Source organism: Ctenocephalides felis, unplaced genomic scaffold, assembly GCF_003426905.1.
Source record: "Ctenocephalides felis isolate EL2017-DRISC unplaced genomic scaffold, ASM342690v1 CF-g0.4_SCAFFOLD_01886, whole genome shotgun sequence".
Classification (NCBI taxonomy): Eukaryota; Metazoa; Arthropoda; class Insecta; order Siphonaptera; family Pulicidae; genus Ctenocephalides; species Ctenocephalides felis.
The window spans coordinates 165,004,511-165,030,730 of record NW_020538040.1 but is presented as its reverse complement, the minus strand read 5'-3'; the positions used below and the strand labels follow the sequence as shown (position 1 = coordinate 165,030,730).

At 28.3% G+C, this 26,220-nt stretch overlaps 1 protein-coding gene across 1 annotated transcript in view; it reads right to left on the bottom strand.

Moving 5' to 3' along the window:
• The window catches only part of LOC113376188, a 332,376-nt gene that overhangs the window by 48,820 nt on the left and 257,336 nt on the right, over positions 1–26,220 (bottom strand). Inside the window, exons 12-13 of the mRNA XM_026616105.1 lie at positions 20,954–21,051; positions 5,823–5,972 (exon numbers count right to left, since the gene is read on the bottom strand). Coding sequence (XP_026471890.1) covers positions 5,823–5,972; positions 20,954–21,051 — 248 coding nt within the window. The remainder of the gene's footprint in view (positions 1–5,822; positions 5,973–20,953; positions 21,052–26,220) is intronic.

Genomic DNA, 26,220 nt, shown 5'->3' with positions numbered 1-26,220 from the left:
CTCTAATATCATTACGAATCAGTGGCACTCGACTCTTATCTGCCGTAACTCACTTCCGTTGCATTTGTACGGATTTACACCCTAGTCGCGCCTAAAGAAGTTTTATTTCAAAAAAAACTATATTGGATACAAAAAAGAAGTGAGAAATAAACTTGTTAAGGCATTCAATGCCAAAACAAAGTCTGTATGGTGTCATCGAAAAAAGTGGAAAATTTTTTTTTTAAAGATGATGCATGATTGTCATAACCAGAAGACAAAATATAATGCTTTATATACAGGAAGACAAAACATGACAGAAATGCATGAAAGCATCAGTTTGAATACTGGGTTATAAAAAGACAGATGATAAATGGCGGAGAAATATGGTGCACTCACATCATGAACCAGATCACAATCCTCTTAATATTTAGTAAACAAGAAAATCGAAAATATTTTCCGAAAAACAAGAATTAAAAATAATTTGGAATGTTATTTTTCCACTTCAGAAAAAATATTAAGCCAATTATCCATACGAAAGTGACGTGGAAAAAAAAAACAATAGCAGTGACTTGAGAACTCAATAAATGAAACTTCAAAAAAAGCTCAACATTGTTTTCCTGAAAAATGTTGTTGAAATCTGGTGCAGTATCAATTAAAACAAGAATTATGTTAAAAATACAATACAATATATACAATTTTAAATATGCAAGATTGATTTTGCAATAATTTGAAGGATTAGAGTAAAATAGCTGCTGAAATTATCACCAATGGCAAGATTATGTAGCGTAGTGCTTCTCATATAAAATCTCAGATCTTGAGGCCTTTTACACATAAAATACTACTTCACTCATATGTTATCAAGTCGTATCTCAATCATGCAGTTATGGTAACATCGTTTTTTTGACTTTTGTCCGTTTTCTAGGTTAAATTTTCTATCTAAAACGCCTAATTGCACATCAAACACAAAGCATTCGAAAGTTTTTAGTACCATTTTATATAAACGTACGTACGTAACATAGCCTTGCCATAACATTGGTCTATTTTACGGTAAAATCGGCCCATAAATGTATAAATGAGCTATTCTTTTAGTAAAAAAATTGATAAAAATTTGATAAATTCAAGCTTCGGTGCCATTTCTAGAAACAAGTTTTCTTGCAATTTTATATTTTATTTTTGTTACACGTCTCTGCAATGTTTTATCAATTTACTTCAAACTTTTTTCTGTTATTGGCTAGGTAGTGTATGAATAAGACACCAAAGTTTATATCGACTGATGAGCACACTTTATGTCAAAATGTTTAAAAAATTAGGCATTGTAAATATTTGCCTTTTATGTTGGCAACCCCTGTTATATATACTCTGCTGGATACGGATATTGCAGAAACCAATACCATGCTATGTGTCGTGAAACATATGATTTGTGGCACTTGAGAGACCTGACCTGCATTTGAGGTATAATGACATATATCAACGTATATTTTAATAAGATAAAGTAAATCGAATGATATAAAACATGATAAAAATATAAGACAAGATCATAAATAACGATTTTGTAAGCAACGCGAATTTGTGAAGAAAAAATATTTACAAGGGCATATATTCAAATAAGAGAAAATACAGGAAACTGAAAGCCGAGGATCAGGAAGTATGGAACAAGAAGTTTGGAAAGGAAAATATATAAAAAGATGTGTAAAAAAGTGTGTGGGGAGGGGAATAGTGGTAAAAGGAATGATAGACGGCGAAAGGTGAGGTAATCATATAATTATGGTGGCTCTCACACCATGGACCTGCCTTCCGGTAGACTACCATTTATTATTATTTCATATTCAAATATACGCATGTGTTTGTATATCCTTCAAACTTGTAAACAATATATTATTGAACGATTTATTGTGATATTACAGTAACTTGATAAAATGAAATGAAAATGAAAATGAATAAGAATATGAAATGAATAACAAAATAATATTATAACTTTCTATGTCAAATTTCATTTTTCTATATTTTAGCTGGTAAGAACAATATACTAATGAATTGATAACAAAATAAAACTATCAAATAAAAAAGCACAATTAATCTTCATTTATATTCAATAAATATAATTATTAAATAATAGGAAAATCTGTTTTGAAAAAAAGTAAGGAAAAACTATTATACATAGAAATATAATAGTAATTTTTATATAAAACTTTATACTTTTGAATATAATTTTATATAATATATAATTTAATTGTGAAAATATCTTATATATTAGAAAAAATCTGGAAAATTTAAAATACAAATTTTTAGATTCCGGCGGATTTTTTTTTTGTTTTTATTTTTTTGTTATTATTTTTGTAGAAATTCAGATTATGATGTTTATATATAAGTACTATCATTTGTTTTATAAATAGGTACTATAATTTGTATTTATATAGTATAGCAAAAGTATTTCCACAATTTTTATAACGTACTTTAAATTATATAGAGAAATAACTTATTTTTTATTTTTGAATCTCTTATCAAAAAATAATGTTCGACATAGTGATTTGTTCAATTATATGCTTGATCGAGTTGATTTTATATTATTGGTAATTTCAAAAATATTGATACATATGTTTGTCATAACGCCGAACTACTTTGAAATTTTTCATAATATCTAGTTGCTCTATATCAGAACATCTTCAAATTATTCAGGTGTTTTAGATTTTAACAAGTAAAAATGCTCATTTTTTGAAACTAAATTAATTAATAAGCATTGCACCCATCTGTTTAAATACTTGTATAGCTCATCAGCTGTATAAGTTAATTTGTAAATTACGAATTATTCTGAATAATTTATTCTAGTAGGTATATTTATACACAAAAAGGTGAGTTTTCGAAACTGGAATAACTAATAAAAATTTTATGCATGTATCCAAATATTTGTATAACTCAGTTTTACAAATTAATTTGTTGATCACTCTACAAATTATTCAGGTAAGTTAGTCATCAACTAAACAAAGTACTAGAGTTTTGAAACAAGTTAAATTAACAAGAATCCATATGTCCAAATACTTGTATAGCTCAGTTGAATTAATTGATTCGTAGATCATCTATTCAGGTAATTAGATAAGTAAAAGTGCTAACTTTTTGAATCTAGATTAATCCATAAAAATCATCCACGTGTCCAGATACTTTTATAGCTCAGTTTTATCAATTAATTCCTAGATCACCTCACAGATACGCAGTTTACAAAACGTCAGTCCATCAAAAGCTAATCCTTTCTCAGTGTTTCTTTAGACGAGAATAATCGAAATCCTTTTCAGATCGGAAATGAAACATGGACATCAATTTTCGCCGATAGATCGATCTGTGACTATTTTTAGAATCTATTTCATTCGGGCAGTATCACATCGCATCTCATAAATCAAATGCTGATATATAGTAAAAGTTTCTGATCTGGTGGCTACCGGTCTGTGAAGTTTTTGTGTTAGTTGCGTATTAGACGACACATCTGGTTATCGTGTAAGGAATTGAACAGATAACCTTCATGGGTAAAGGCCAGGATAGGCAAAAACAATGAATAAGACTAACTTTCCACGGAAATACACACACACACACACACACACAAACACACACACATATATATATATATATATATATATATATATGGTCCTTAGCAAAGACATTTTCGAATTTCTTTGCTCTCAAGGGTGCTAATGTTTTCAAATTCTTTAATATTATCTCTAATAGTATTAGCTCTTAATATAAATATTTAGATAAAGCGCACGTCAATTGAAAGTTTCTTATATTTGTTATAAACATACGTCATTAAGTAAATTCTTGCGCCATCTGTATAGTATTTGTGAACTCAAATATAATGACACATAAGAATATTTATATAAGAATACTGTAGAGATGGCGCAAGAATTTACTTAATGACGTATGTTAATAACAAATATTTCAATTGGCGTGCGCTCTATCTAAATGTTTATATTAAGAGCTAAAACTTTCAGTGATTTTTTTTATTAATTTGGAAGCATTTGAGCTCCTGGGAGCAAAGAAAATCGAAAACATCATTGGAAAAATTTCGTATGCTGAATAAATATGATTATAGCGATAAATTTAATGTATCATAAATCACTTATTCCAAATATAACTACTAATATTATTACATTTAAACTCTATAAATAAAAATGAAAGCACATATTGAAACTTGAAATATATATGAGGTAATATAGAGTAGACCATTTAAAGTGGATTTGTTTCTGAAAAAAAAAAACTTTACTTTCGTTTAAAAAAATATATCGCATCTATTTTGAATAAATAAATAAATACGTTTTCCTTATATATAATTCTTAAAAATAAATGCTTCGAATTTAGATAGCAACTCTATATTACTACATATATAAATTCAAGTTTCAGTCTACTTTTTATTTTTATTCAATTGAATTTTATAATATTAGAATTACATCCATATGTCCAAATACTTGTATAGCTCAGTTGAATAAATTGATTCGTAGATCACCTATTCAGGTAAGTTAGATTAGAAATAAGTTAGGCAAGTAAAAGTGCTAAATTTTTGAATCCAGATTAATCCATAAAATTCAATATAGATCCATTAGATTCAATATAAATGTTGCAAGATAAATTATATTCATCACTGTAATCATGTTTTATTAATCTTAAAAAAAATCCAACGACAAATTTGTCAAATAAAGGGTATGGGCGTGTTTCCATACAGAATCTGCCCCAACTTGGTTTTTAAACGATTTTGATGCCATTTTATAAGTCTTTTCAAAAAAAAAAAATATCAATTTTCATCATTTTATCATTTGGCCGAGGTATCAGTGAAAATATGTAAAAGTGGCCCCTTAATAATAGCAAATTGTTATTTCGTCGCTGAAATATCAAATATGGTTTAAAGAAAAGTTTGTCTTTTAAAAATAATATTCTATTCCATTGTATATTCCTTTATTTCCGATAATTTCTGGGCCTTATGACTTCCAATGAACAGAAAAAATTGTGGCACAATTTCATATAAAAAATTATTTTTTCATACAACTTGAATTTATTTTGCCTGTTACTACTACTGTATAGCATATTAGTTACATCTTCATAGCATATAAGCAAGTACGTAAGTATTTATAAAATTAGAAGAGATTACAATGTGGAAAAGTCTTTTAAAATGCACGTGAAGTAATTTATTTCGCAAAAATGAGTTATCAGTATATCTAAATAGAACTTACAGGATTGATTTTCAGAAATTTTTACTATACTAAAAGATTAATAAATCTAACATATTAATGGAGGCAAAGAAGGCATATTAATGGAAAATTCGGAATAATGATCCAACATATAAAATTACTGCAATATTTCAACCGACGTTTAAAATTAGCGATAACAAACTATCGACTGAAACATTTCATTTAACTAAGTTGACTCCATAATAATTGTAGGCATATAAATTGAATAATCAATATACAGGTTCGTTAAAAATACGTCTGTATCTTGCCATAATTATGAGTTTAACATGTACGACAGCAAACGACCAATTTGCATCTCATAAGAACATCAACATTTCATAAGAGTTAAGTACGATGTTAGTTTATAATTGTTATGTAGATATGTAGATAAGAACATCAACATTTCATAAGAGTTAAGTACGACGTTAGTTTATAATTGTTATGTAGATCCTTAATAAAACACGTCTGTCCAACTTTTACTACGAATTTTTGTAGACCCTTACATTTATCAAATACTACAAATATGTCACCAGGATACAACTTTTACTACGAATTTTTGTAGACCCTTATATTTATCAAATACTACAAATAAGTCATCATGATACGAATTGGTAAAAGGACAAAGAATAAACTCACTTTGATCCTCCACCGTCGGCTCGATCTCCGAGGTGCTTCGCTGGCGGCGAAGTAAGCGCGCCTTGCTCTGACAACGAGGAAGCCGGCTGGCGCAATCCACGTGAGCGTTCGCCTTACAAGTTTTACATCGAAGGCCTTGTCTCGTATGACCTGAAATTATAAGAAAATTGAGTTATAGTCAAACTATAAGGGGTAAGTATAAACTAGTGGGGTGCATGGAATCGTGCCTTAAGGCAAATTGCTGGAACTTCCCGTACCAAAAATTTTTTTTTTTTAAAAAGATTTACATTTTTGAAAAAAAAAATACTGTGAAAAAATTCGATTTTTGAGAAACTATAAATTTTTGACAAAAATTTACTTTTTTTTTAAATAATTTTTCAATAATTCAAAAAAACATTTTATTTGTATTGATTAAACGAAGAACTGTTAAAATTCTTAGAAAGGCAGGTCCAACGGTTATGCACTCTCAATTATTTTTTTTAAAAATGTAATTTGGCGATAAAAATGTTCACTAGACATATGCACATCAAATTATCAGATATTTTATAGAGATTTTAATAATGTGCACACATTTTATGTAAATTTTTTTGGGTTCCGTACCAAGATTTTTAATTTTGAAGTTTATGTATATGGTTCAAACAAATGTCCTCGACATTTTCGACAGTATGGAATAACCGATTTGTATTATTGAACAAACATTCGGTACTCGATCGCGAGGTGTTTTTGCAAAAAGGGTGTAAAAATAGTCATGCAGTTTTTGAGAGAACGGATCATCCAATTAAATTAAAAAAGAGTGGCAGAGAAATTGTTTCCATACATACATACACACACGCACACCTTCAGAAACTTTCAAAACGTCGAGAAATGTAAAAAATTTAAATTTCGATTTTTAGACGATTACAATAACTTACCCTACGCAAAGTTAATAAATTAAATTGTCATAAAAATTACAATTACATTATCACAGATGGCGCAAGAATGTGTTTAATGACATATTTTAATAATAAATATTTAAGACTTTTAATTGAATTGTGGACTATCTAAGTGTTAATATTAGAAGCTAAAACTGTTATAGGATTTTTTTATTAATTTGGAAGCATTTGAGCCCTTGGGAGCAAAGAAGTTCGAAAATGTCTATATTAAGAACCACCCTAATATATATATATATATATATATATATATATATATATACATATATATATTTTTTGTAGAGTTTCGAACAAGAATCCAAAAATAATACAAAATAAAAAAACAAGAAAAGTTTTTAATAAACAATTTCTTTATTTAATTATTTGTTTACTGTCAACGTTTCGGAACTAGGTACGTTCCATCTTCAGGACATCTGTCAAGAAACATGATCTTGATAAGATTTAAGCAAACAATATGTTTAAGAATATTAAGAGAATAGATTTTTCTTAAATAATAAATTAATTGTAACAAATAATAATGTACAGAAATATGATAATATGATCAAAATGAAAATGATAAAAATAAATGAGTGGATTATTAGAACAGGATATTAAAAATGATAGAAATTTTTTGAAGTTTATGGAAAAATTTTTTAAGAAAGGATTAATGATAAAATTGAATTAATTACCTGTATGTTTGAATATACGTTAGCACTTTTTCACTAAACAAGAATTTTTGACAAAAAATGAATTTGTGAGTTATTTTTCGCCGAATAGTTAACTTTTGTAAATCAAAATTACTAAAAGTGTTGTCTTTTTAAAATTATTATTTGAAAACAAATAATATTGTATTCGAAGTTATACTATTGGCTTTTGGAAGCGAACTAAACTGTATTTGATGGATTCATATGTAACACGTGTAAACACTTGAAACGAGAACTGTGAGATTGTATGTGTGTGTTTTTTTCTCATGTTAGGGTGTAAATACAATATGTGTGTATATATATATATATATATATATACAATCGTATAAAGTATGTGAAAGTCACGGTTAAAACAAAGAAAATCCCTTATTCCCAAAAGTGTCGGATGACAGTGAAAGTTCATATTGCTCATATGACACTAAAAGCACAAAGCCTGAAGTCATCAAGTGGAAGCTCACAATTCCAAAGTTGTTGTTTTGCTTCAGAAGTTGCTTTTAACTCAACCATATAAAGGAACAAAACACGTGCATCGCCCACATGGATAATTTATTTAATGCAAAAATAAATTACAGAGACAGAGAAATAAATCTCGATGGAATTGCTAGTGTGAAGTTTGACATGTGCCTTAGTCGATGTCGATGTCGATGTTACAGAGAATGACAAAATTAATTAATTGATAGATTATACTGCCAACTTTAGCACATGTGCCATTATTTCTGCTACGCTTGCGTTTTACCTTCCGGCTTCGTAATTGATATACGGCTAATTAATAATTACAAGACGGCGTAAAAACTCTTGTTACACCAACTGTCAACTAGTTAATTAATTGAGTTTGATATAACAATACTGCCAATTAAAACTTCTTCCAGGTGGGTGTAATAATTAAAGAACTAGGATGTATTAAAATCTACCCACACCTATATCTATAACCAACTACCACATTCATTCATTAATTTCGAACAAAGCTTTAGGTAAAATATTACAAATGCCTTGAAAGTACTCAAAATAATTTTATATGTTAACGTTGGTATGTCATATTGCTTATTTTGTATTTTCCTGAAATTTCAAGTCATTCTGAATCATTTGAGACCGCAATTACTAAAAGTATATGTGTATGAGCGTGGCTGTATTTATGTTAGCAAAAACTTGGCTGTTTGCCGAAGTTGTTTGTAAAAACGGTGATTTTACAAAAGTGTTTTTTTAAGGCAAAATGCCACTTACAACCAATTAAACGACATTTGTTAATATAATCGATAGACAATAAGAAAATATAAATCCTTGCAACAGAATATACATAACTTTGGTTGAAGTGCGAACTATCTTAAAGTTAATATTAAAAGCTAAAAGATTCAGAGATTTTTTTTCTATCGATTTGGAAACATTTGAGCCCTTGGAAGCAAGAAAATTCGAAAACATCCATATTAAGGACTACCCTAATATATACTATACATTACGTTTCCATTTTATCATACAAATTTTACAGTGACCCACAGAGCCAACTTTGTCTCTAGAATTTGAAAAACTGGAAAAACTAGTGGGATGCATGACATCGTGCCTTAAAGCAAATTGCTAAAACTTACTGTACCGCAATTAAAAATCTTGGTACGGAACCCAACAAAAATTCACAAAATGTGCACACATTATGAAAATCTCTATAAAATATCTAGTGGGGTGCATGACATCGTGCATTAAGCAAATTGATAAAACTTACCGTACCGTAATTAAAAATCTTGGTACGGAACCCAACAAAAATTCACAAAATGTGCATACATTATGAAAATCTCTAAAAAATATCTTATAATTTGATGTGCATAAGTCCAATAAACATTTTTGACCTCCAAATGACATTTAACTTATTTTTATTCAGAGTCCATAACCGCTGGACCTGCCTTCCCAAAAATTTAATCAGTTCATCTTGTCAATACAAGTAAAATGAGTTACCGCTTTTGGCACTTTTTTCCCCGTATCTTCGGAACGGATAGACCTGCTTTCGCCATAAACTGATCAGCATGTGTCCTTATCAATACGAATCGAATTTTCAAATCAAATTATTCAAATCGGTTTTCCGTGTTCCCGAAATCGTCGACGAAAACTTGTATCCGCATACACATACATACGGTATTTTTAAGGTATGCCAAAATGTTCAGAAACCTTTAAAACGTAAAGATATATAAAAATTTTCATTTTCGATTTTTTTGGGATTACTATAACTTGCCCTTGGGCAGGTAATTATATCATATTCATAGTTTGAATATTTTCAATACTTGTTACAAGTCAGTAATTATCTATAATATGTTAAGCTCAATTATAAAATGATATTTATAATTTAAAAATCATGCATAGTAACAGTTTGCATTTTAGAACATATATTCTAGTTGAAAGCTCAACTCCAAAGCTAAATATGTATTTCATCTCTGTTTTTAAATTTATGAGTTATGAAAGTATACACGTATTTCAAACAATTAGTGCGTAAACTCTCTACGACCGCCTTCATTTCAATGAATAAACATAGATCCATTTGCCACTCATTAAAACTTTAATTATTAAAACTTCGTACTCGTTACAAAGAATGTGCATGTATGTAGGCAAACACGTCAGGAAAGCGGCCATGAATTAAATGCAACTTTCATTGAATTTTCCACATATGCAGTAGGGGAGACTGGGTACGGTGGAGACAGAAGTCATAACAGTTAAACTATACACTGATTTTGAGATAGGGTCTAAGGGAGAAAGATGAAGTATGTTTGTTCGAACAAGTTTCCGTTAGTTCAATAAGTCAGTGTTCTATATTAACATGATCTGTAGACCGCATTGCTTTTAGAGAGCCAAAAGTAAGTTTTTATGTTCGAATTTTTTTTATTAACTATTGTTACTTGTATACAGATAGATCACTTTGTCTGCTATTTTGCTGTAAGTTGAACATTAGTAATTAATTACTAGTAGTTAATTTTTACGTAAAAAATTTTGCTGTCATAACGATGATTTGTTTTAAAAGTGTGCGTTGGGTACGGTTGTGACAAATTTTGTGGGTACGGTTGTGACATGTTTTTTACGCTTTTTCCGGTTTTATAAGGTAGAACATGTAAAGACAAATATAACTGAAAAAAGACAAATTATGAAAAAGAAAGGTAAAAAAAATTACAAAAAATACATCTGTCTGGTTTGTGGATGCTCATATTCTGAAAGTAGGGGTGACGTAAAATAGATCAACATTAGATTTACGACCTGATTAAACAATGATATTAGAGTTTGTCGGTTTTCAAATACCGGTTTTGAAAACCGGCTTTTTGACAAAAATTATGAAATTCTAAAACCAGTTTTTTAGCGGAAAAAAATCTGGTTTTACTATATAAATGGAAAATGACAAATGTACTAGATGGAAGCAAGCGTTTTAATACTGGAAATCATATCGGTTCGATAAAATTTGGCATCATAAGAGTCTGTTAGAGTTCCTAGAAAGGTTCTGTGTTATCTTTTGTCTAGTGTATATTATATCAATGTATATATTAATTTAGATCAATGCGACTTCTTGTTGAAGGAATGAATTGCTCTACTCAAACTTGAAAAAAAGGTAGAACATGTGAAAAGGTAAAACAATGTTTTTTTTTAAATTCCAAAAAATTTCAAACTTCAAACAAAAATTCAAAAGTTTAATTTAATTTCAAAATTTACATTCATTTTCTAAATTATCAATAAAAAAAATAAATCAAAAAATAATGAGCAAATGTAATTTACAGTATACTTTTATAATAAATAATTTATTTGAAATTATTTAAAACAATTATTGGTTGTTTTCATTCCTCGAATATTCAATTTTGGTACGAAAAGTTTCAGCAACTTGCCTTAAGGCACACGATAGATGCACCCCACGAGTTTGACTTAATACGAGTTTATTCGAATCAAGTAAAATGTGATTAGAATCATATTGCTTAGGCTTGATTCGAATGATTAAAATCACTTGATTCGAATATACTTAAAACTTAAAACCACGGAAGACTGATAACGTATCTGATAGCTGTGTTATCCGAGAATAGGCCCATAAATGTAAAACATTAAAGATCTAACATGTATTATGTAACGTGTACATATATATCTATCTTAAATCAATATTTTTTCCTTCAATTTGTTCAATCGAGACAGTGAATCAATTATTAGCGATTCGTGATTTCGCACGGATAGGTAATCAAGATCGACGCCTGCCAGGCCAAGCCGTTGCGAGTTAAACTTTCTGTTATTCGATAGAATTGATTTTCAGTATTCCGCATGTTTTCGAGTAATCTGAATATTCAACGATGCGTTTTATTTCTGAAATAGGCAAACTTTGTTTGTGAATTCATCCATTCGTATTTATCAGACAAAACATTGATTTGAATTTCAAATCGCGCGCTCGGTGCCGAGCCTTTTGTGCTCTGACAGATATCAATGAGATTGGCATATGAATTATTAGAGGGGTTTCCAGTTGATTCGATGATGTAAATGGTTTTGTGAATATGTACATTCGTGTAGATCTTCCCAATTCTATTTTCATGCGTTCATGATTCTGCCCACTAACTGGTACAATAGGGAAAGCTGGGTATGGTTGTGCCACTTTTTTTTTTGATCATCAATAATTTTGTTAATTTACCAGTTAGCTGAGATTTGTCCACGTAGAAATACTAAAAAGCTGTCGAAAATACGATGAATTAGTCATAAAACCAAATTATACAAGAAAAGGGCAAGTGTCACAGCCGTCCTGGAGGTGTGGACGGGCTTAAACAAATTTTTGTTCAATATGTAAGGATGATTCGAGTTGTTTCGAATTATGATTCGAATCTGTTTTTAACTTCCCGTAGAGTAGTTATAGTAATGGGCCGAAGATCAAAAATGAAAATTTTTGCATATCTTCACGTTTTGATGGCTTCTGAACATTTTGGCATACCTCAGAAAAAATGGATGTGTGTGTATGTGTGTGTGTGTGAGTGTTTTGTTTATCCGCATTTTTTCGTCCACGTTTTCGGGCGCACGGATCAACCGATTTGAATCGTTTCTGAAACATTCGATTACTATTGATAGGAAGATGTGCTGATTAATTTTTGGCAAAGGCAGGTCCAGCCGTTACGGAGATACAGAGCAAAAAGTGCAGAAAATAGAAATCGACTTTTTGAGAGAACGGAGCATTTGAAGGATTAAAATAACTTTCAATTCGCACTGATGGGGAGAAGTGGTGATTAGTTTTTGGCAAAGGCAAGTGCAGCCGTTTTGAAGATACGGAGGTAAATGCACAAAAAACGGCAGTTTTTGAGAGAACCTAGCATTCGATTTGAATGATTCAAAAACTTTCGGCTTGTGTTGGCAAAACAATTGCTTTTGGAAAAAAAATTGATTCATAAAAATATTTTTGTGTATCAAATTTATTTCAAATTAAAATTATATTTCTTGCCAAAGTTCTAAAGCTCTATACTTTAAATAAAAAATTTTAACTTTCATTCGTATAAATATTAGACAATGTTACAGTAATTATAATAATCTATTGGAAATCATTTAATATTTCTTGAACATTTTGTTACGGTACGGGAAGTTCCAGCAATTTGCCTTAAGGCACGATACCATACACCACTAGTTTTTTTTTAAATTCTGTTAAATGTTTTTTCGACACAATTACTCGTAATTTATTACAAATTCAGTAAGATGGTTAAATTTTCTAAGGTTGTATGAACCAGATTTCTAAGATTAGCAAACTATTAAGATTGAAACAGAAATGGAATTCGATATGCCAAAATCAAAGTAAAATAATTTTCTTTTTAAAATATGAATAATTTACCAACTAATATGTAAAGAAGGTGTTATAAATTAATGTAATTTACAATAATTACTTATTTACTTCAAATATTAAATATTATTCGATGTTATTCCTTTCATTGGCATTGAAAAATATTAAAGTACATTTAATTCGTCGCATTACCATAACATTATAAAAGAGTCTTCAGGAAAATTTAAATCATTAGAATGACAGCCCAAGGATGCGCAAATAATTCTCACATCGAGCAGAAAGATATTAAGCATGATTTGTAGCATATTCCTAATATAAAACCTTCGTATAGAAAACATTTTTATAGAAATTTGTACGCTCAAACGATTTTAACAAGCCTCTGAGAAAATAAGAGTTTTTTTAAATCTTCTTTTGCTTGGGTAATAGAAATAAACATATTTCATAACATCAAAGTATCAGCGAAGTAATTCAATGTCATATGAACAGCTGTTTAATAAGATTTAATTTTCATATCTATAAAAGACATAAATTAAAAATATTAAAAAATTTCTGTTATGATTTTATACTAAAGCATTTTAGAAAAATTATTCCGCAGTCGTGCGTTCATAAAATTCGTCTTTCTGGACAAATTGTCCCAAGAATCGATATAGTTACGTAATATGTTAATATTATTCATAGATGTTTTCCCAGAATTCAATTTAATGCACTTTAATATAACTCAAGTTCATTTTCTCAAGGAAAAAGAAATGTAAAAATGCAATATATGGTAAAGTATTATTATATAACGAGCTTTCTCAGAAATATTTCTTAACTAGATTTGATTTGGTTTTTAAGAATATATAAATCAAATAACAATAACAGATAAATATGTTTCTAGGAAGTTTGTTCAATAACTATCATTTGATTTACTTGCATGAACCTTAAGTTTATTTGATTCACATACATTATTTTTATTATAAGAAATTGCGTAACTTCAAATTTATTTCTCATTGTTTTAGTTACTTATAAAAATAATCTCTAGTACTCGATATTACATAAACACTTATAAAAATAACTGAATTTCTCTGAATTTGTAAAAAAGATTGTACTATGTTTGGCAATTTTAATAATGATTTAATTATATAAATTATTTTAAAAATCTTATTTTTTTGCATTTATTTAAATTGCATTTTTAGCACACTATTCTTACAAAAATATTACGGCTCTAAAGTTCAGAATGGTCATTAAGTCTGAAAATGGTGTCTTTTTAGGTCGTTCTATTATATAAACAAGTGACAAAATATTATGTTGACTCGTCATTAATATGAATATTTATTGCTTTCATATGTTGCAAAATATTTGTTCTTATTTAAAGATGTAACAGTGTTTTAAAATGACGTCGGCGCCAAAATATTCTATTCCATAAATACTCAAAATTAATAAAATAAAGCTTTCTGGTTAGTTACTAAATATTATTGTTATTAAAAAACAGATTGTAATTTGATCTTGAGTAATTTTAAATTTTGTTTACATTTTTTGAAATAATATATTATACCGGTATTCCACCGGTAATACCGGTTTTCAAAGCAAAAATACCGAAATACTGGTTTCAATTTTTCTTTTTATAGGTATTGCAGTCCCTAGTTGCGAATATACAAATTAAATAAATATTGTCAATTATAAATAAAAAGTAATATATAAGAAAATTTGTTATTTAGATAAAATTATTATTACCAATGTTATTTTTCAAACCTCCTTTGAAAACTTATACTGGTATCTTCTGAAAACTTTTAGTGCTTTGCTACGCAATCGGAAGTTTGTGCAATTTATACTTTTAGTTTTACAAAAATTAATTTTCATTTGATCAAATCTACTATCTGATTCTAACAAAAGAGTAATGGTTTGCATATAATTATTTGTGGATGGGGTTTTTTCTACCTAAAATACTGCTTAATTAATGGTGCCCTATAGCAGGTTGTAAAAATTATATGGCTCGTCATTCGGAAGCTTTTAGGTTTGTACAATCAAGAGAAACTTATATATATATATATATATATATATATATATATATATTTGATATAATCTTGTATATTTTTATGCTATTTCCATACAAAACTTCGATTGAATTACGCTCTATCAAAAAGACAATATTAAGAGCTAAAACTTTCAGAGGATTGTTTTTTATCAATTTGGAACCATTTGAGCCCTTGGAAGCAAGGAAATTAAAAAATGTCCATATTAAGGACCACCCTAATATATATACAAATATATATATATATATATATATATATATATATATTTGATTTATCTACATAAAGTGAATTTACTTTACGCCAATTTACTTCAATACTTGTATTTAGATTGTGCAAGCAAAATATATGATTCGTTAAAAAAATCATTATTTCACAAATAGACCAAGAGCCAGTGAACCTTTTGAATAACGGTGTTCCTGTAAGGCTAAAAATTTTTGTACAGGTGATTTTTAACGTGCTAAGTACGGAAACGACGGTCTGGCAGGTTTTAGCCCTGCACATCATGGTCGTCCAGGCGTTTGAAAGTGTAAAAAACACCCGAAAATTAAACTTGTTCCTGTAAGGTTCAAATTTTTATACGATTTAATTTACTCATTGAGAAGTTCGAAAATCAATCTGCCAGACCATTTCGACCTGCACAAGTACCTGCCAGACGAGCCGGAAAGTGAGCAAAAAATGCCCCAAAATAAACTTTGTCCTGTAAAGCTGAAATTTACATATGTGTTTATCTAAGAAATTCTAAAAAGGTCTGTGCAATTGCCAGACCATTCTGGCTAGCATAAGCCCTTGCCAGACGAGGGCAAAAATGCTATGGCGGGAGGCGAGTAATAGGCGTTGCGTGAAAACTTATAGCATATATTCAAACTATATTATGAGAAATTACAAATTATGGTCAAAATAAATTTAATTAGTCACAATAAAATATATATTATCATGAATTAATCATCATTATCAGATATATCGCTAATTAATACTTCATCGTCATAAGATTCGGCATTGCTGACTTATCGTTTATAAAAAAAACAAATTTAAATATATTAATAATATAATAAATATAAAATATTACAAATTTAAAAATTTTAACATTACCGCCTATGTGTTGATCAGCTCTGTTTGCATCCTCCTCAGCAATACGAGAAGGATGTTGTGATATTATTTCAAAATTTGAAGAAGGAACGGTATCTCTCACAAACTAATTGAAATCAAATATTTTTTCAATCAATATCCAGCCAGTATTTTGAGATTTAAGAATTGTTGGTACTTTTAAATGACTATTTCAAAGCTATATCTACTCGTGCAGCATGTGCTGCCGCTAAAATAGACATTATTTTTTCGAAATATTACCGAATGTTTTTGGTATATTTTTCATTGAATGCAGTAAATAAAGTCCATCGAAAACAACAGCATTATACCAAATTGTTTCGTTATCAGTTATATTTGCTTGTAAGACTTCAATCATTGCTGTTTACGCGGTTTTATAGATAGTTCCATCTGCGTGGCAAAGTGACATTAAAAGTAGTTGGTATTCGTATTTTGCCTTGAGGCAAGTTACATGAACTTCCCGACTTAATCAATAAAAAATAAATTAATTTATGAGTGATTAATAGTATTACGAGTGGATTTATTACACATAATTGAAAACGAACGAACACGTTAACTCGGAGTATTTTCTAAAAGCAAATTTTCACAAATCAATAATTTTTATAATTGAACCAGTATTCGTAGGACTTTAATGGTTCAGTATGTTCATTAAGACCATTTACTCTATCGTTATACCAAGTAAATCGTCTAATTTTAATTTTAACAAATGTGAAAATAAAAATTCACAAAGTACTCATACTCATTTTTTCAATATTTGATGAATTTTTAAAATTAAACTACTTGTCGTAATGCGGTAATATTTCACTAAGTTCTATAAGACCATGATATATATATCCCCAAAAAAAGTTCCATAAAAATCGGCTTAAATTTTGTTTTCAACAGTTAATTACAAGAAAACGGCTCGGTAGATTTTCACCTAAAACTAATCAATATCATTCCCAACTAATATCTTTCGAACAGTTTTTGATTTTTTAAAATCGATTCGGTAGTATGAGCTTAAATGTGGATGAAAAGTTTAACACATTTTTCCAAATTACAAAGAAACGGCAGATCGTAGCACAAAACTGACAAACGATAGTTCTCATCGATGTACATCAAATGGCTTTTGAATTTTTGAAATCGGTTCCGGCGTTTTTGAGCAAACGTCGATAAAAGGTCTAATTTTGACAAATGCCAAAAAAGCGATATTAATTTTTGCAAATTTTGATGAATTTTTAAATCGGTCCAGTTGTTTTTTAGAAAACGTCGATTTACTTACGGAAAAAAATTTGTTCACTTTTTCCAAATTTGGTCTCATTCGATTCAGAATGGCTTGAAACGTCGAGAAAACATAAAATTAACCAATGGGATTTTTTGATGAAAACAAACTTCTTCGGGAAGCTAACAATTGTAATGAGATATGATAAGGTTTCGCGCCAACAGGCGACCAACCAAATCACGTTGGACACGAATTTCGTGAACTTTATTATTAGCTTTAATAGGTTTCTTTTTTTTCTGAAAAAGAAATTCATAATTTTTACCTGTGAAATTTTTTCTTCAAATCTGTTACCCTTCGTTGAACATTCAGAAATAAATGTTTCTTTTCAACTTTCACCTATTTTCAGAAAATTCAATTGATACTCAATAGAAGCCTGAATTGAAGTATTAATTAGCGATATATCTGATAATGATGATTAATTCATGATAATATATATTTTATTGTGACTAATTAAATTTATTTTGACCATAATTTGTAATTTCTCATAATATAGTTTGAATATATGCTATAAGTTTTCACGCAACGCCTATTACTCGCCTCCCGCCATAGCATTTTTGCCCTCGTCTGGCAAGGGCTTATGCTAGCCAGAATGGTCTGGCAATTGCACAGACCTTTTTAGAATTTCTTAGATAAACACATATGTAAATTTCAGCTTTACAGGACAAAGTTTATTTTGGGGCATTTTTTGCTCACTTTCCGGCTCGTCTGGCAGGTACTTGTGCAGGTCGAAATGGTCTGGCAGATTGATTTTCGAACTTCTCAATGAGTAAATTAAATCGTATAAAAATTTGAACCTTACAGGAACAAGTTTAATTTTCGGGTGTTTTTTACACTTTCAAACGCCTGGACGACCATGATGTGCAGGGCTAAAACCTGCCAGACCGTCGTTTCCGTACTTAGCACGTTAAAAATCACCTGTACAAAAATTTTTAGCCTTACAGGAACACCGTTATTCAAAAGGTTCACTGGCTCTCAGTCTAAAAATTCAGTTCAATTCAGAAAAACAACCTTTTTCAACAGGATTGTGAAAAGGTAAAATATTTCATAACTTTGCTCAAATTTATTATTTATTTACTTGAATTTTTTTTGTCTTAAGGGCCTCTCCAAGTCGACCAATTTAGAAAATTGTAATTGCATAGTTCAAGAAAAAGTCTTAATTTTGGAAAATTTGGGCAATTGTATCTTTTTATTGTAATCTCAGAAATGTTATTCACGGTTACGGTTCAAAAGTTTAAATATACAAAATTGATAAAAGTTAACGACAATAACCAGAAAATGGTCATAATTTTTCCAAAGCTCTAGGTGGCACTTAAAAGCTCATCAACAACGTAATATATTTTTTTCAAAAATTTTTCAAGACTGTGAATAAACTTGTGAATGTATAAAACAAGGTGAAAACCATTCAAATTTATATTTTTATACTAATTAGTGAGCACTTGGTGTTCAATATAGTAGACTAAAAATTTAACACCAAAATTTGTTATAAGGTTAACAATTTTTAAATATTTTTGTTATTACTTTCACCCTGTTTCAGCTTGACGTCAAGGTCTGGACACCCTTTATAAATCGATTTTTGGAACAATTTGTTGAGAAATACATATTTATATCGCTCGACTGCTCTTTTCTGAAATAAATTATTATAAAATGTTTTCGCATAAAATCATAAAACAACTCCTTGATGTTTATAACAGAAGATTTTTAATATTTCTAATAGTCTTTTATCGACAAGAAAATTAAATCTTATTAAACAGCTGTTCATATGACATTGAATTACTTTGCTGATACTTTGATGTTATGAAGTATGTTTATTTCTATTTTTCAAGCAAAAGAAGATTTAAGAAAACTCTTATTTTCTCCGAGGCTTGTAAAAATCGTTTGAGCGTACAAATTTTTATATAAATGTTTTTTGTATGAAGGTTATATATTAGGAATTTGCAACAAATCATGCTTAATAATTTTCTGCTCGATGTGAGAATTATTCGCGCATCCTTGGGCTGTAATACTAATGATTTAAATTTTGCTGAAGACTCTCCTACTTTATTAGATGTACTTTATTCTCTATAGTTCTTTATTTTGGATGGAAATTTTTCAAATTTATAAATGTATGAATTTTAAAGATGAAGATATTTTTTAAATTTGATAAAAAATAAGTAGAATTTCTGTAAGCGTGAACAGTTAAAAGGTATGGTCTATTCAATAACAAAATTCCACCTTACTGTTCATCAATATTCTAAATAAAATTATTATTATTTTTTACGAAATAAACATATATAAAATTAATAAAATAGCAATAAATTAATCCATCAAGCAATCTTTAAATATATGGTTCATTGTTGTAAAATACATAAATAAATAAGTTAGGTGCACTCACAAAAAATGTTATTAAAAATAACAGATTATCACAAACTTTGAAGGTAGAAACTTTATTATTTAATATTTAATTTTTTTTTAAACATAAACTTGTGTATGTGAAAACAACTAATTGTTTTTAGTACTGAGATAAAAACCGATAGCATTTATTTTTTTAAATTAATCAGTAAGAATTAAACTTATTGTTCAAAATAGTGCTCTAAAATTGCTAAACATATAATATGCTAAATTTGTAAATTTTTTATAGAAAAAAAGATTTATTGCATTTTTTAGACGTTTTTCAACCGATGAATTTTTGGATAATATTTCGTATTTATTAAGAACATAAAAATAATATTCTTTGCGTTTTACATGAACTATTGGCATAAATTGGCTCATGATTTAATACAAATTTATATCTTATATAATAAAATAAGGAACGTTTTCTGATATTTTATCTGGATTTATGTGAATATATTAAATTCTATTCGCCACATAAATAACGGTATGACAAGTAAAAATCTATTAAATATTTATTTAAAAAAGGTAGGTCTAGTGGTTTCATTGATCTAGTAAAAAAAGTGAAAAAAAAAACCTATTTTGGCGTCAAAAGTGATCAGTAGACATAAGCACATTAAATTATCACATATTCTATAGATATGTTATTAACAAATATAAATTTTGTTTACATTTTTATGGGTTCTGTACCAATGTTTATCCGCTAGACTACGATGCGGCGCTTACGCGCTTTGATATTTCTTTTCTAAAATAGCCACGCAGCACGATTGCTTTGGAAAAAGTTCAAAATTTACAAACAATTTCAAAATCTAAAGAAAAAAATATTTTTACAAAAGATAATTTCTTTCAAAAATTGCAAAATTTTCAAAAATCACAGTTTTCAAAGTTTTCAAAAAATTCTAATTTTTGGTACGAAAACTTCCAGCAATTTGCCTCAAGGCACGATGCCATGCACAACTAGTTTGCAAATAAATAATTTGTTTCTTAATTTGGAAAGCACAGGTTTAGAGTCAAAAAGATCGCATTACTAACCTCTGAGTACTTCTGAGCAGACGTCGCAGGGCGTGATCTTTTTGTAGGTGTACTCCTGCAGGAAGTGCGACACGTTTTCCACATCGTTGGATATCTTCCTGCGACAAAAGAAATACACATATGTTTGAGAATATGTTGAAACATAATATTATGACAAAGCTTGATTCGATGATATCGTATTACTCGAATTAGAGAAATAAGGAGAAAATTCAACGCATACAATGGAAATACAATATGGAATTTAACACAACAATCAGGCGATATTTTTTGTGGTCTTCCTATTATTCAATTTGTGGCCTCCTTGTAATTATTAGTAATTATAAGAATAGATTACTATATATGATAATATTTAATACTATATTACTTGAATTAGAAAAATAAGGAAAAAATTCAACTTATTGCTGTATACAATGGCGATATTTTTTAAATGTAGCTAATAACTGAATTTGTGGTCTTCTTATAATTATTGGGAATTCTGCATGATATTTTTTCAGTATATACGGATATTAACAAATTATTATAATTTTACAAAATAGCAGGATATATTTTTAATGATTTAAAAAAATAAGGCTGAGTTTTCAGTCATAATCATATATATATATATATATATATATATATATATATATATATATTTATTATAATCATATAATAAATATGATTATAATAAATTAAGTCAATTTCAATTCAAAAAGAATATATTTTAATATATAAAATTGGTACTTGAAGATGAATTACCATATATGATTAAAAAATATGAGTGTAGTAAAAACAGCAATTAGTATGTAGCAGAACAGTTATTAAAATAAATTCATTTAATACAGATCATGAAGAAGATTTTCTGAATCGTGTTACATTGTTCTAAGTTCCACTCAGTTTTTAGTTGTGTCCACATGGTCACTCATTGAAACTTAACCTCATTTTTCAAAAATAATTTTAATCAGTTTTTTATCTTTATAATAAATAATAACCTATAAACATACATCTTTTTTGGCGCCATATGAAAGCTTATTTACTAATTATAATACAACATGGCCAAAGCAAAAATCGTTTTGATTTAAATAAAAAAGTGAATGTATTTGAAAAAACAAACAAATGATAATTATTTTATTATGTTTTTTTAACTTCTCATCGAGTAAGTTATTGTAATCGTTTAAAAATCAGAAATGAAAATTTTTACACACGTTTCATTTGAGAGATTTTTGAACATTTTGCATATACCTCAAAACATAGATGTGTGTGTGTGTTTTGCGTGAATACAATTTTTCGTCCATGATTTCGAGCGCACAGATCAATCGATTTGATTTATTGAAAAAGCTTTTGATTCCAACTGATGAGGAGACGTGCTAATTAGTTTTTGGCAAAGACAAGTCCAGCAGTTTCGGAGATACGAAGCAAAGAAAAGAGAAATCGAATTTTTGAAATCGCAAGGCATCCGATTTGGATGATGAAAAAACATTCAATTCTAATAATAAAGAGAAGTGGTGACTAAGTTTTGGCAAAGACAGGCCCAGCTGTTTCGGAGATACAAAGTAAAAAGTGCAGAAAATAGAAATCGAGTTTTTGAAACCGCGGAGCATCCGATTTGGGTGATTCAAAAAACATTCAATTCGTAATAAAAGAGAGAAGTGGTGATCAGTTATTGGCAAAGACAGGTCCAACCGTTTTGGAGACTAAAAGCTTTTGGAAAATTGATGGTTTTTGAGAGAACGAAGCTCCCGATTTAATTGATTCAAAAATCCATTTGTGAATCAAAATGGATAAAAAAATCCATTTTTTTATTCCAATATTTTTTATTTTTGTATTTCCAAAATTATTTTTGTTTGAATATCAAAAATAATTCGGATTTTGATTTTAAATCTAGCTAGAGTTCTAAAGCTCACTTATATACTTTCAAAATCAATCATAAGACTATATTTGATAACATTCAATATTCTTCGAATATTTCATTACAGTATGGGAAGTTCCAGCAATTTGATTTAAAACACTATGCCATAAACTACTAGTTATATTAACAAATAAGCGCAAAGGATAAAAAATTATGTTGCAGAAACCCATGAACATATTTTTCACAAACAGAACTCGCTTATTAAAAACTACTGCATTTTTATGACCAAAAATATATATTACAATTGTTATAAAAGGCAATATCTAATTTTACTAAACAATTTAATGTAAATCATGAATTTTACCAACTCTGAAATCAATTTAAAAAATGTTCTAGTATAAATATAACCATAATATCCTTCAGTCGATGGCAAATATATACATACAAAATCAATGATAATGAACTTACGATCTATTCCAGAAGTTTCAAAGTTTTTCATCGCTCGATTTAGGTCATATAAATATACTTCGTTCAATAAATCTACAATAATATTAATGTTTCAGCGAATGCATATGCCATAAATTTCATATCTATTTTTATGGAAGAATGAAATCGACAAACTTATAGACTATGCCCTGCAGTATTTTATAAAAAGGTTAAACGTTTCCAATATGCCAAAAAACTCCTTGAAAGCTAAAGAAGATAAGTATGATCACTCCGAGCGTGATTTTTAATTAAATATTTGCTTAATCCGCTAAATACGGAAAGGATTTGGAGCCAGGTATCTATGGCCCCGTGTCATTTAAATGCAAACTTTTTTAATGAAAAACCTTACACGAATTAAATTGAAATTACTTAATCGCCAATTATCATAAGAGATGCCTTGGGGATTTATTTTATTAAGTTGCGGAGAAATTAATTTCTTTTTTGCTGTTATAGAATTAAATTAAAATGTGTGGATCTGACTCGAGCCGCATAATTATCATATGTTTTGGAAAATTGTATACTGAAAGTTGTTTGGGAAGAAATTCAATTTATTATATATAGCACTATTTAGTAAACTTTTTTTTATTATAATGAAGATGAGCAGTGTCAATGTAATGACATACTATAGAAAAAGTAAAACTAGTGATGCATGGCATCGTGTCTTAAGGCAAATTGTTGGAACTTTCCATACCAAAAATTATAAATTTTGAATATGATTTAAATTTTTTCTAGAACTGAAAAAGATTTTTGAGAATTTTAAAATTTTCGAAAAAATTGACCTTTTTGAAAAATTTTATTTTATTTATACTTTGATATATCTTGGAAATTTTGAACTTTTTTTCAAATTCATTGCAATACGTTAGCTGTGTAAAATCGAAGCGCGTAAGCGACGCATAGCAGTCTAGCAGATAATCATTGGCACGAAACCAATGGAAATGTAAACAAAATTTATTATTATTAAAATATCTGAAAATTTGATGTGCATATGTCTAATGATCATTTTTGTCCACATTCTTTTTTCAGTTTTTTATTAGATTTCCGAAACCACTAGACGTACTTTTCCAAAAATTACATACGATCTTCATTTCGTCGATACAAATAAAATGTTTTTTGAATTATGTAAATCCGGGGCTTCGTTCTCTCAAAAATTAATTTACCATCTTTGGCACTGTTTGCCTCGCATCTTCGGAACGGCTAGACCTGCCTTTGCGAATAACTAATCAGCACGTCTCCTTATCAATAGGAATCGAATGTTTTTTGGATCATTCAAATCGCTTGATTTCTGTTCTCAAAATCGGCGACGAAAAATTGTATCCGCACATACATACACACACGGACACACACATACATCAAATTTTTCTATGGTATGTCAAAATGTTCATAAACCTTTAAACATTTATACAAACATTATTATTTTACTCTACGTTAATAAAATTAATTGATATTTCTCAATTACTCAATTATCATAAAAGATGATATTAAGTGGTGGAGAAATTAATATTATTTTCTGCCAAAAATCAAATTAAAAAGTTTGCTTCTTGTTTAAATTCTCGAATAAAATAGACTATAATTTAATTAGTTAATTAAATGCAATCATTACTAGGTATCATATTTCTGTAATTACTATATGAAATAAAAAAAATAAATATAATATTATTTACTTTTATCTTATAATTAATAACTAATCAAATATAAAAATCAGATCATTGAAAATATATCAAGCAATGATTTCTTTTTAGATTAATAACTGTTTGCTATAGTTTAGATAAAGTTCCGTATAATTTCTATAACCAAAGCTATAATTGACATCTGAAGAAACAATTAATTTTGGTATATATTTATCATCTTATCCAACATGCAAAATTGGAATAATAATTCTTTGACATTTTCAAAGTATATAAAGTGCCAATATAATTAATTAATTGGTAGAAAGAAACCAGTTTTATATATAATTCATGTTTCATCATTTTTATGCTTTTTTATCTCATGGTTAATATTATTAATATAGTATGGATAATTTTTATTTATTTTTAATAATACTCCAGCAAAAAAAATTACCATACCATAAAAAATCTCAAATTTAATAAAGTATTCCCTTATCATTCAATCAAATTTAGAAATTAACAATTTTTTTAAAATTTAATACAGCAAATATTTAAAATATCATTATTATTTTTATTTATTATTTCATAAAAGTCTTAACAAATTTCACCTAAAATTAATTTCAATGTCAAAATGTTGATAATAATACTACAAGATTTTATAGATTTTATAAGCAGATTTTTAAGTAAAATCAAATTACCTACTTATTCGTCACTTAAGTCAATAAATTTATACATTGAACATTTTTCACTCGTATTACTACTTTCAATGAAATTTTCTTTGATTTGTGAATTGCACTTTAAAATCAATAAAAATTGGAAATGAAATTTAAAATCAACGACTTTACGTAGCGCGTAATAGATAAATTATATAGAAGAAAATTGAATATTTGTTTTTAATGACTTTCGTATTTAGTGATTTCTGAGAAAACTAGTTAAATGGTTTATGTAGTATATGTGTACTTCATAGATTAGATAATAAATATATATATATATATATATATATATATATATATATATATAATACAATTCAGTTTGATCTTCAAAACGCCAATATCGTTTGTATTCTGGAATGAATTGACAGTTGTAATAAAATTATTGATCAAACAGAGAAAAATGCGACATAGAACGAATTTGTATGGGTAAGACCAATTACAAAATATTTAGAATCGATCCAACTAGAATGAAAGCTTGAAGCTTTTGATATTTTAATAATGATAGAAATAATTGTTTTCATTCACACACAGCACATGCAAACATTCGTATATATATACACAATTGTAAAAACACACGAATCTTCAATATATGAGTTACAAAAGCAAAAGTAGTTTTGCTTTACTAGGTTTTGCTAGGAA